Source organism: Macaca mulatta, chromosome 14, assembly GCF_049350105.2.
Source record: "Macaca mulatta isolate MMU2019108-1 chromosome 14, T2T-MMU8v2.0, whole genome shotgun sequence".
NCBI lineage: Eukaryota > Metazoa > Chordata > Mammalia > Primates > Cercopithecidae > Macaca > Macaca mulatta.
The window spans coordinates 32,327,468-32,340,617 of NC_133419.1; the positions used below are offsets into that span (position 1 = coordinate 32,327,468).

Consider the following 13,150-nt stretch of genomic DNA (forward strand, 5'->3'; position numbering starts at 1 on the left):
TGGCTATCCAGACTTGGGTATTTGGCAGACATTTTCTTAAAAGTAAATTAAGAGAATCTGTTCATTCAAGGAAAACAACTGACAGTATTTGCTGCCAATGATAAAATTTGAGATTTCAAGTGAAAATTAGAATTCTGGACATCTTCTATCCCTACTGTGAGTTTGAGAGCTTCCCAATTAAGACTTCATTAATGAGATCATTCGTAGAATTGATGAGTGCTATTTTTTTATAGTGTAAAATGAAATATCTGACCTTAAGAGCAAGAACCATAAAACTCTTAGTAGAAAATGTAGGAGTAAATCTTTATGTCCTTGGATTTGGCAATGGATCTATGTGAACAAAAGCTGAGCAACAAAAGAAAAAATAAGTAAATTGGGCTTCATCTAAATTTAAAACTTTTGTGCATCAAAGGACATTATCAAGAAAGTAAAAAAGACAACCTACGAAATGGGAGGAAACATTTTCAAATTATATATCTGATTAACGGTTTAATATCCAAAATATATTTAAAAACTCCTACAACTTAACAACAAAAAGACAAATAACCCAGTTTAAAAATGGGCAATGGATCTGAATAGACATTTCTCCAAAGAAGATACACGAATGGCCAATAAGGACATGGAAAAAATGCTCAACATCATTAGTCACTAGAAAAATTCAAATTGAAACCACAATGAGATACCACTTCACACTTGCTAGGATGACTTTTAAAAAATGCACACACACACAGAAAACAACAAGTGTTAGCAAAAGATGTGGAAAAACTGGAACCATCATGCTTTCCTGGTGGGAATATAAAATGGTGTAACCATGTGGAAAACAGTTTGGTGGTTCCTCTAAAGGCTAAACACAGGATTATATGTGACAACAATAACAATTCTGCTTCAGGTATATGCCTCCAAAATTGAAAATCGGAACTTAGATACTTGTATGCCAATGTTTATTACACCAATTATTCAGTTAGCCAAAAGGAAGAAATAAACCAAATGTCCATCAATAAAACGTGGTATAAACATACAATGGAATATTATTTAGCCATAAAAAGTAATGAAGTTCTAATATATGCTTTTACATGGATGAACCTTGAAAATATTCTGCTAAGTGAAAGAAGCCAGACACAAACGGAAAAATATTATATAATTCCACTTATATGAGACATTTAGAATGGACAAAATCAATATACAAAAAATAGATTAGAGGTTACCAGTAGCTGGAGGAAAAAGAGAGTAAGTAGTTGTTGCTTAATGGTTACAGTTTCTGTTTGGGATGATAAAAGTTTTGGAAATAGAGGTGAGGGTTATACAACAGTTTGAATATAAATAATGCTAATAAACTGTACACTTAAAAATGGTTAAAAAGGCAAATTTATATTTAACCAGTGTTTTAAAGTGTGAAATAAAATATTGGAAAATCTATATCACCAAGCTAACTAATATTTTCACATGACCAATTAACAATGTTATAAATCCATGCATGGATGAGAGATATATAAAAGTTAAGACAAACCAATAGATTTTAATGTAATAGCATGAAAACTCAAGAAACTACTACTTGTCAGTATCAGGAGCATCTATAAGTATCTGAGAAGGCAACTGAAATCCTCCTCCTTTTCCTAACTACATACAGAAGGAATATTTCAATTGCTTTCTCAGTTAAGTATGGATATTCTTGATACTTTAGCCAAAATAACATATAATAACGAACTAAATGTAGAAGCAGATATGTACTCATCTCACTAAATACTGTTAATTTTGTTTTAAAAAACACACCTCACATTAATAAGTAATGGGTTCATTTTAAATAAATATTTTAAAACTTTGAATTGGTATTTAGTGAATATCAATAGATTTAGCACACATAAACCAAAGTATCTAGAATCCTCAGTCTGTTCGAAGACTTCATTGGAGTCCTGAAACAATGAAAATCACCAGCCTATGAATATATGTTTATTATCAATATTTGACTTCTTAAGAGAACTAAATCCATTCGTTAGCCTGAGAATGTAAAACAAGGAACAAAAAAGGCACTAAAAGTGTTTGCTTAACTATTAGTGACACCTAGTGGTCACTCAAATTACCAAGGGAAGAAAATGTTATCTTGTCATTTGAAGAAACTATAATTGAGAGCAAATTCAGAACCAAACATTTTGATTCTAAGCAGTAGGCAAGACTGCTAACTGGAAAAATTATGTATAATGCCTTCTCTGCATATTCAAGGCATTGAATTTCCTTATTTTCTGATGTATATATTTTTCTTTTTTTTTTTCTTTCTTTTTTTTTTTTTTTTGAGATGGAGTTTCGCTCTAGTTGCCCAAGGCTGGAGTGCAATAGCGCAAACTTGGCTCACTGCAACCTCCACCTCCTGGGTTCAAATGATTCTCCTGCCTCAGCCTCGCGAGTAGCTGGGATTACAGGTGCCTGCCACCACACCTGGCTAATTTTTTTGTATTTTTAGTAGAGACAAGGTTTCACCGTGTTGGCCAGTCTGGTCTCGAACTCCTGACATCAGGCGATCCACCCTCCTTGACCTCCCAATGTGCTGGGATTACAGGCATCAGCCACTGCGCCCAGCCTGATGTATATATTTCTAAACAACCATTTACAAATAGCTTTATTTTTTTATTTTTTTTTTTAAGAGATGGAGTCTCACTATGTTGTCTGTCTAGGTTGGTCTTAAACTCCTGGGATCAAGTAATCCTTTCTCCTGAGCCTCCCAAGTAGCTAGGAGTACAGATGTGCACCACTGCACTTGCCCACAAATAGCATTTAAAAACAGTACATTTAGACTGGGCACAGTGGCTTATACCTATAATCCCAGCACTTTGGGAGGCCAAAGTGGGAGGATTGCTTGAGCCCAGGAATTTGAGATCAGCCTGGGCAACATAGTGAGACCGTGTGTCTACAATGATAAAAATTTAAAAATTAGCTGGGTGTGGTGGTGCCCACCTGTAGTCCCAGCTACTTGGGAGGCTGAGGTGGGAAGATCACTTGAGCCTGGGAGGTTGAGGCTACAGTGAGTCATGACAGAACCACTGTAGTCTAGCCTAGACAATGGAGTAGACCTTGACTCAAAAAATAAAAAAATAAAAAATAAAAACAGTAAATTTAAAGTAGACTTCAGCACTGAAGAATTTTTTAAATTATGGTTCTATTTCTAATCAGATAATTTCTAAGATAATCTCTCAAGCAATGATACTTGTAATGTCAGAAACCATCTTGGACATCAACTTCAACCATAGCCCCAACAACTAATTCACCATTCAAGTTCTGCCAAGATTACATCCTGAATTTCTCAAAACTGTCCCCTCATCTCCATCCTTGCTGCCACTATTTAGGTACAGACTCAATTTATGCCTGAATTATGTCCTGTAATTCAAATTCAGTTTCACCATATTGTTTCCCCTTTATAAATCCCTCTAAGGACTCTCATTTGTTTACAAGATCCCAAGCTTCTTAGCTTTATTATGGCATACAAGGTCTTTCATCATCCCTTACTCTTTTCTTATATTCAATTTTACGTTCTAGAAAAACAGGGGCCAGCAACCTTTTTCTGTAAAGGGCTATAGGTAAATATTTTAGGTTTTGTCATATGGTCTCTGTAGAACTACTCAAATCTGCCACTGTAGTGGGAAAGCAACTGTATGGAAATACGCAAATGAATGTATGCAGCTGTGTTCCAATAAAACTATAAAAACAGGCTGAGGGTCAGATTCAGTCTGCAAGCCATTTGGCAACCTCTGTACTAGACTACTGAACCACTTGAAATTTCTTACATATATCACACACCATGATTTGTGTGCTGGTATAAGCTTATATATTACAACTATCTCCATTTTAATTTCTAATATAGTAAATATCAATAGATATACCTACATAAATGCATTTTAGGATCTTCAGTAATTTTTAAGAATGTAAAATGGTTCTAAGGTCAAGAAGTTTGATAACAGATTATTTCAACCTTTCCATTTTATAAAAAAAGAAAAAACTAAGAGGATATCCTACCTTCGTCACAGGTACATGATTAGCTAGTGGCAGATATACAGTAGTAAGCATTTATTAAATAATGTAGTGGTATACGTTATTAAATATATTACTATATTATAATTTGAGTTCCTCTTTCCTAGGCTTAATTATTCTTTTCTTCTAGCATAAACTTAGACTCAAATGTTTAGAACTAGGCGGGACGTAGAGGCTCATGCCCGTAATCCCAGCACTTTGGGAGGTTAAGGCAGAAGGACTGCTTAAGCCCAGGAGTTTGAGACCGTCCTGAGTGACAAAGCAAGAGCCCATCTCTTAAAAAAAACATTAGCTGGGCTTGGTGGTGCACACCTGTAGTCCCAGCTACTTTGGAAGCTGAGGTAGGAGAGTCACTTGAGCCCAGGTGTTCGACGCTGCAGTGAGCTAGGATCATGCCATTGCACTTCAGCCTGGGTGACAGAATGAAACCTTGTCTCAAAAAAAAAAGTTTAGAAGTAGGTGATTCTTAGTAATCATCTGATCTAACCTCCATCTTATCCAGAGTTGAGATAACTGGCATTACTAAGGTAAGTTCTGCCTTTTCTATTTACAAGGCTGCATGTGTGGGTCAACTGTGCTTCAGTTGGTATGTTCAGGGAATGTGAACTTACTTTCATAAAAACCTAAACAGAATTTATTAGGTAGATAAATTCCCTGAAAAATACATACATTTTGGTAATTGTCAGCATCACCACTCCTCGCCACTCATGTAGATAATCTAAAGTTATCAGGATAGCCATTTCACGGAAAACTCACCCTCATCATCACTACTACTAGTATGGATCTCAGGAGATGAGTCAGATTGGGATGATGAAAATTCTTCTTTCCATTTTTTCCGTTTCTTTGGTGGTGGCTCAGCCTTTACTTTTAGCTGTTTAACTTTGGGTTTCACAGAAGGGGTTTTTGTAGTTGTAGTTTTTGATGCTGGAGGATCAGAAGCTTTACTACTACTACTTGGCTTAGCTTGAACAGTTCTGCAATGTTATAAACAAACTTCATTAACACACTGAAATCTTGTTAAACTAAAATAAAATAGAAAAATACAAAAGAATCACAGGAGAAGATTATCTAATTACCCTCACCAATACCTCCAAAATATACAGTCCAAGTCCTATTCCTCTCAATGGTGATTCCCATAAAATTTTCTTAAAATACATTCTTTTCATCAGTAGCATTCAATATTCAGTTACTAAGGGACTTTTAGTTCAGTCCTTATTTCTACTTCCTCATTCCCCTCCTTGATTTATGGACTTATTTCCCAGAGACTATGAGGCTGTACAACAGATGATCAGTGGGCTTAGGAAGGTAATGAATGATATAACCATAATTGCCACATCTACCTCTGACCCTAAGAAACTCTCACAGTCTCTGGTGGTGTCAGGTTTTGATGTAGAAACCCAAATGTGGCCAGGACCGGTGGCTCATGCCTGTAATCCTAGCACTTTGGGAGGCCGAGGCGGGTGGATCACCTGAGGTCGGGAGTTCGAGACCAGCCTGGCCAACATAGTGAAACCCCATCTCTACTAAAAATACAAAAATCGGCTGGGAGTGGTGGCATGCGCCTGTAGTCTCAACTACTTGGGAGGCTGAGGCAGGAGAATCGCTTGAACCTGGGAGGTGGGGGTTGCAGTGAGCCAAGATCACGCCACGGCACTCAAGCCTGGGCAACAAGAGCAAAACTCCGTCGAAGGGGAGGGGAGGGGAGGGGAGGGGCCCAAATGCATCTGTCCTAGAGTCCCTCAAGATTTGCTCTATGCCATCGGGGTACGGTGGTTCACGTCTGTAATTCCAGCACTTTGGGAGGCTGAGGCAGGCAAAGTGCTTGAGCCCAAGAGTTCAAGACCAACCTGAGCAACATGGTAAAATCCCATTCCTACAAAAATTAGCTGGGCACAGTGGTGCGCACCTGTAGTCCCAGCTACTTGGGAGGTTGAGGCAGGAGGATCACCTGAGCCTGGGAGGTCACGGCTGCAGTGCTGTGATCACACTGCAGCCTTAGTGACAGGGTGAGACCCTGTCTCAAATAAAAAAGATTTGCTCTCTGCCAGGTCTGAAGATTTGAGTGGATAAAATTCCATCATAAAAATAAGGTAAGCTGCTTCCAGTAGGTGGGAATGTTAATGAAACTGGACCTACTTGGCACTAGATTAAGAATATCTAGGGTCATACCTGCTTTCTCATATAGACCACAGGGTCAAGTCAGTTATCTTCCAGATTCATGCTCCAGACAACCCAGAGTCACATTAATACACAATCATAATTCTACTGTGTACACTTGTCCAGTAATGTAGAGTTCTCATAGTTTTTTTCTCAAAAATTATTTTAAATTTAATTTATTTGTTATTTACATTTTATAGATGAAAAAGGGAGCATCAGGGAAGTTGTCTTCTTTAGGTCACATAAAGCTGGACTCAAACTTTTTGCCTCTACAATTTTTTTTCACAATACTAGGGTGACACCAAAAGGACTCAGGGAAAAGAAAAGGGCACCCACCCACCACAGAAAGCCATGAGCTTTGCAGTGCCCATCTCATGCCTTCAAAAGAATCACTTATTTCATCAGGCTCTGAAATTTTTTGACTTGTGTATAATAAAAAAAAAATCTCTTTAATTGATATGCTCCTTTGTACATTGGTATCATTAATAATACACCAATATATATGCACAATATATCACCTAAGAAAACACATACCTGATAGCTTGTGAAGGTTTATTTCTTGGCTTTTTAGAACACACTCTGACATATTCCTTCTTGTTTGCATTTTCAATGAACTTCACATATATTCTTTTGTATTTACTCTTTGCATCTCCAAAATATCCAAGATACTGAGGAAAGAAATACTTTGAGTTACATAATTGTTCAATCTACATATAAATGCTACTTTGTTGGTTTGATTGACTATCACATAGCCAACCTTCAAGTTTTTAAAATGCAGCTCTGGCCGGGCTAATTTTACCCTCTAAAAAACTGATCCCAGGCTCATTATTGATTTCATATGTACAAGCCCATATGTACAAGCAATCTCATTAGGCATAGTCGTACTTCCAGTTACATAAGTATGACAGAATAACTTCCATCAGTCTTCTGGTATATCAGGATGTTTGACTAGTAGAATAATCAATATAAAGGAGCCTCTGAGTTCATCTGAACTCTTCATAGGCTAACATTAATCCCTTTCCTTTATTAAAAAAAAAAGTTAAATAGTACAAGGTCATTTAATTTTAAATAGCTGATATTTAACAAATGACTTTATTTTTATATTAGACTATCAAAGAGCATCAATATTCTAGTTCAAATTATATGCTATTTTATATCAAAAATATTCAATATAAAATACTTCTAAATTTAAATCATTCTGTTTTTTTCAGGACCATTGTCAAAATAAGGCTAATATAAACATGCATTTTACTTACACTATTTGTAGCAGCAAATTCTCTTTGACCATCTCGAATTTCAGGAACAAATTTCTGTAATAAAGCTTTTTGTACTTTCCAAATAGCTGGAGGTTCTTTTCCTGTTTTTAAAGCCTCCTGTAATAACCAGAATTAATGATACTTTATAAAACACAGCAACATATTTTAGATCTTAGAATGTCAGAGATGAAAAGAATCTGAAAGGCCTACCCTAGCTCAACCTTTTATCTTACCTCGCTATCTGATATTCTGCAATAATTCTTATAAGCTGATTAGGTTATTCAGTGTCTGCTTAAATTATTCCAGAAATAGGGAGTTCATTAACACACAAAGTAGCCCATTACCCATTTGTGCAGCTTAAACTACTGGAAAGTTTTCTTCTAATGACACTGTCCTATGTTACATATGCAATTTTATAACCATGTATATATACGTATCTTAAAAGACCCTAAACAAACACGTTAAAATATTAAAAGTAGTTAATTGTGAATAATGAGAATATAGAATGTTATATTCTTCACTGCACTTTTTTTCTTTTTTCTTTTTTTTTTTTTTGAGACGGAGTCTCTCTCTGTCACCCAGGCTAGAGTCTCGCTGTGTTGCCCAGTGGCGTGATCTCAGCTCACTGCAAGCTCCGCCTCCCGGGTTCACGCCATTCTCCTGCCTCAGCCTCCCGAGTAGCTGGGACTACAGGCACCCGCACCACACTTGGCTAATTTTTTGTATTTTTAGTAGAGACAGGGTTTCACTGTGTTAGCCAGGATGGTCTCGATCTCCTGACCTCATGATCCGCCTGCCTTGGCCTCCCAAAGTGTTAGGATTACAGGAGTGAGCCACCGTGCCCAGCCTTCACTGCACTTTTTAATGTCATTCCAATATTTTTTAAAAAGGCAAAAGTGGCTGGATGCAGTGGCTCATACCTGTAATCCCAGCACTTTGGGAGGCCAAGATGGGAGGACTGTTTGAGGCCAAAAGTTTGAGACCAGCCTGGTCAACATAGCAAGATCCCATCTCTATTTAAAAAAATACATAAAAAGGCAAAAGCAAAGCAAGCAAACAGAAACCCCAAAATATGTTATTTTAAACACAGCTACAACTTTCTTACATAAAATTATTACATTCTTTTCATGGTTATACAACTTGAAATTATGAAATTAAATTTAATTCTACTTTTATGTGATAGTCCTCTGTTATTTTTGTTTAAACTTTTAAATTATATAAATAACGATTTTCTCCAAACTACTAATAATGAGTTGGGAACCTTGAAAAAAGTCAACATTTTTAAACTACTGTAATTACTAATACTGAAATGCAACTGACTACATTTGTACAGATATACATACAACTAAGTTAAAGTTAAAATTATTTTCAATGATATCTGACATCTACTCTTAATATTTTGATTTTATCAAACACTTATAACAGGATAAAACTTTCTATAATTCAAAGTAGATGCATGCTATTAAAGTCATAATGAAGGCTATCACAGGCACACCGGCTAAACTATGACCACACTGGTGAACACTGACATCACCTTAAAAGTCTCTATGTCTTCTATCTTTACCACAAATTCGTCACGCTCTCTGTATTGGCCTTCTCCTCCGCTTTCTGTGTTCTCCTCATCTGTACAACCTTCTATGGCAACAGTGTCCTGTCCTTTTGCAAACTGGTCTGAAGGAAGACCATCAAGTTCAATGGGCTTTGAGGATTCCGAAGAGCTTATATTTTCCAGAATATTTACTGCATATGAAGTAGAGTGGAGAGGTTCTTGCTTAACTGCACCCACAGTGGTGGAGGAAGTAGTAGCTGTACCAGTAGTATTGGCAGTTGGGCTAGTAGTTGCCACCTGTAAGGCTTCTGAAACGAAACCAAGCAAATGGAAATCAGTATTACAAATATTTAAACACTTACTTGTTTTGTGTAAAACTTAAACAGCTTAAAAAGAAAGACTTGATTATTTTGTAATAAAATTGGTTGAAACAAAACCACAGGAAGAAATTAGACAATAGATGTTAATTTCCAAGAATCAAAGATGTGAGAATTGAGTCTGAATGACAAGTAGACTGCAAACCTGCAACTATCTACCTACCCTCCTGCTGCCAATTCCATGTAAGTAGAGCAAAACTATTTTTAAAAGAGGCTGGGTGTAGTGACTCACATCTGTAGTCTCAGCCCTATTAAAAAAAACAAAAAAATTAGCCGAGCATAGTGTTGTGTGCCTGTAGTCTCAGCTAATCAGGAGGATGAGATGCAAAAATTGCTTGGGCCCAGGAGTTTGAGGGTTACAGTGAGCTATGATGGTGCCACTGCACTCCAGTGTGGGTGACAGAACAAGACCCTACCTAAAAAAATAAAATAAAGACATGAAAGTGATAAAAGATAAGGAAGGGTCGGCCAGCCAAAACTGTGACTCTTCATAGAAGATGAAAAACCAAATACATGTGGGGAAAAAAACCCAAAACATTCTGAAACAGCACTAGAGGCTATCAAAATTAAAATGATTATAAAGTAGTACTATGAAAAACTGTATGCCAACAAATTAAATAAGTTAGATGAAATGAACAAATTCCTAGAAAGACACAAACTACTAACAAAGATTGGGGCCGGGCGCGGTGGCTCATGCCTGTAATCCCACCATTTTAGAGGCCAAAGCGGGCGGATCACGAGGTCAGGAGTTGGAGACCAGCCTGACCAACATGGTGAAACCCTGTCTCTAATAAAAATACAAAAATTAGCCAGCCATGGTGCTGTGTGCCTGTAATCCCAGCAACTCAGGAGGGTGAGGCAGGAGAATTGCTTGAACCCGGGAGGCGGAGGTTGCAGTGAGCCAAGATTGTGCCACTGCACTCCAGCCTGGGCAACAGAGACTCTGTCTCAAGAAAAAAAAAAAAAAGACTCGGGAAGAAATAGAAAATCTGAACACCCCAATACAAAGTAAAGAAAATAAAAGTAATTTCAAAACATCCCACAAAGAAAAGCGCAGGCCCATATGGCTTCACTGGATGATTCTATCAATAATTAAAGAAGATATCAATCTTTTATAAACTCTAAACAATAGGAGGAAACACTTCCCAACTCATTCTGTGAAGCTAGTATTATGCCAATACCAAAACCTGACAAAAACAGCATGAGAAAACTATAGACTAATATCCCTTAGTATATAAATACAAAAACCCACAATGAAATACTAGCAAATCCACCAACATACAAAAAGAATCATACAATGTGACCACATGGGATTTATCTTAGGAATGCAAAGTTAGTTTAACACCTGAAAATCAATGTAATACACTATGTTAATAGAAAACAGCATAGGAGCACAGGATCATCTCAATAGGTGAAGAAAAAGCATCTGACAAAATGTAATGCCCTTTTATGATAAAAAACATTCAACTACCTGGGAACTTCCTCAACTTTACAGAGTACATTTAGAAAAAAATCAGTAACTAACATCATACTTAGTGGTTAAAACTGTAAACTTTCTCCCTAAGAAAGATATCTGAAGAAGCAAAGCTATATTTGCAGATTACATGATCCTGTATATAGAAAATCCCAAGGCCTGGGGGCAGTGGCTCACTCCTGTAATCCCAGCACTTTGGGAGGCCGTGGTGGGCGGATCACCTGAGGTCAGGAGTTCGAGACCAGCCTGGCCAACATGGTGAAATCCCGTCTCTACTAAGAATACAAAACAATTAGCCAGGCATGGTGGCACACACCTGCAATCCCAGCAACTTGAGAGGCTGAGGCAGGAGAACTGCTTGAACCTGGGAGGCAGAGGTTGCAGTGAGCCAAGATCTCACCACTACACTCCATCCTGGGCAACAAGAGCGACAACTCCATCTCAAAAAAGAAAAAAAAAAATCCCAAGGAATATACTGAAAAACTATCAGAACTAAAAAATGAGTTCAGCAAGATTGTAGGGTATAAGACCAATATATAAAAATCAAATGTATTTCTATACATTTGCAGTAAACAACCCAAAAAAAAAATTAAGAACACAATTCCATTTATAACAGCATCAAAAGTAACATTTAGGAATAAATTTAACAAAAGAACTGCAAAACTTACATTGTAAAAACTATAAAAACACTGTTCAAAGAAATTATAGAAGATCTATATAACTGGAAAAACATCCCATGTTCATGGATGAGAAGACACAACACTGTTAAGACGGCAATGTTCCCCAAACTGATCTATGGAATCAACCCACTTCCTATAAAAATCTGAGCTTCATTTTTTACAAAAATTGACAAATTGTTCCTAAATTCATATGGAAATGAAAGGGACCCAGAATAGCCAAAACAATCTTGAAAAAACAAAGTTAGAAGACTGACATTTCTCAATTTCAAAACTTACTATAAAGCTATAGAAATACAGACTGTGAAACTGACACGGACATACATAGGTACAGATCAATGGAATAGAATGAAAGTTCAGAAATAAACTCCTATACTTATGAGCAAATGATTTTCAAAAAAGGTGCCAGAACCATTCAATAGAGAAAGAATAGTTAACCATCCTACTATGATGGTTATAATTAAAAATACAGACATTAACAAATGTTACCAAGAAAGTGGAATGAATGGAGTCCTTATACATCACTGATGAAAATGTAAAATGGTACAACCACATTGGAAAATAGTTTGGCCATTCCTCTATTAAGCATGCAGATATATGATTGAGGAATTCCACTTCTGGATGTGTACCCTAGAGATAATAAACATCCATACAAACCTTTGTACATTAATGTTTACAGATTTATTCATAAGAGCCAAAAACTCTATCAATGGATAATTGGATATACAAAATGTGATATATCCATATTAGGGAATAAAAAGGAATTAGATACTGAAACATGCTACAACATAGATAAACCCTGAAAACATTATGCTAAATGAAAGAAGCCAGTTACAGAAGGTCACATATTATAGGATTCCCTTTACACGAAACATCCCAAATAGGCAAATCTACAGAGAGAGAAAGATTTGTGGTTGCCTATAGCTGGGTGTGGGTATGGGAATGGACTCCTTAATGGATACAGGGTTTCTTTTTGAAAGATGGAAATGCTGCACAAGTCTATGAACCACTGAATTGTATACTTTAAATGGGTGGATGTTATTGTGTATGAATTATAATTCAATAAAACTTAAAAAATACTTCAAATACCAGAGCTGATAGAGGAACTCTGGGCTGAGGAACAAATATAAAGAACATGTAGCATTCCAGTGTTAAGTCTGAATAATACTGATGAACTAAAATAATCACATATACAACAGTAAGTAAATAAAAATGGGAAGGCCAGGCCAGGCACAGTGGCTCATGCCTGTAATCCCAGCACTTTGGGAGGCTGAGGCAGGCAGATCACTTGAGGTCAGGCATTCAAGACCAGCCTGGCCAGCATGGTAAAACACCATGTCTACTAAAATACAAAAATTAGCCAGGCATAATGGCAGATGCCTGTAATCTCAGCTACTCGGGAGGCTGAGGCAGGAGAATCGCTTGAACCTGGGAGGCGGAGGTTGCAGTGAGCCGAGATTGCACAACTGCACTCCAGTCTGGGTGACAGGGCAAGACTCCCTCTCAAAAAAAGAAAAAAAAAGGGAAGGCCAGTGATCCCTTTAACTGTACTGAGCTATAGGCAGAAGGGGTGTTTGACCACAGGGTAAAATGCAAAAGCTGTACTCTGAAGAAAGTGAATTCTACTTGCCTAGAATGGTGGA

General features: G+C 37.0%; 1 protein-coding gene across 2 annotated transcripts in view; it reads right to left on the reverse strand.

Moving 5' to 3' along the window:
* Positions 1 to 13,150, reverse strand: part of QSER1 (glutamine and serine rich 1) — an 84,923-nt gene that overhangs the window by 17,351 nt on the left and 54,422 nt on the right. For both annotated transcript variants that reach the window (XM_028832510.2, NM_001257718.1), the window contains 4 exon segments: positions 8,965 to 9,287; positions 7,431 to 7,547; positions 6,709 to 6,842; positions 4,774 to 4,991 (listed from right to left, as the gene is read on the reverse strand). In XM_028832510.2, the coding sequence (XP_028688343.1) occupies positions 4,774 to 4,991; positions 6,709 to 6,842; positions 7,431 to 7,547; positions 8,965 to 9,287 (792 nt within the window).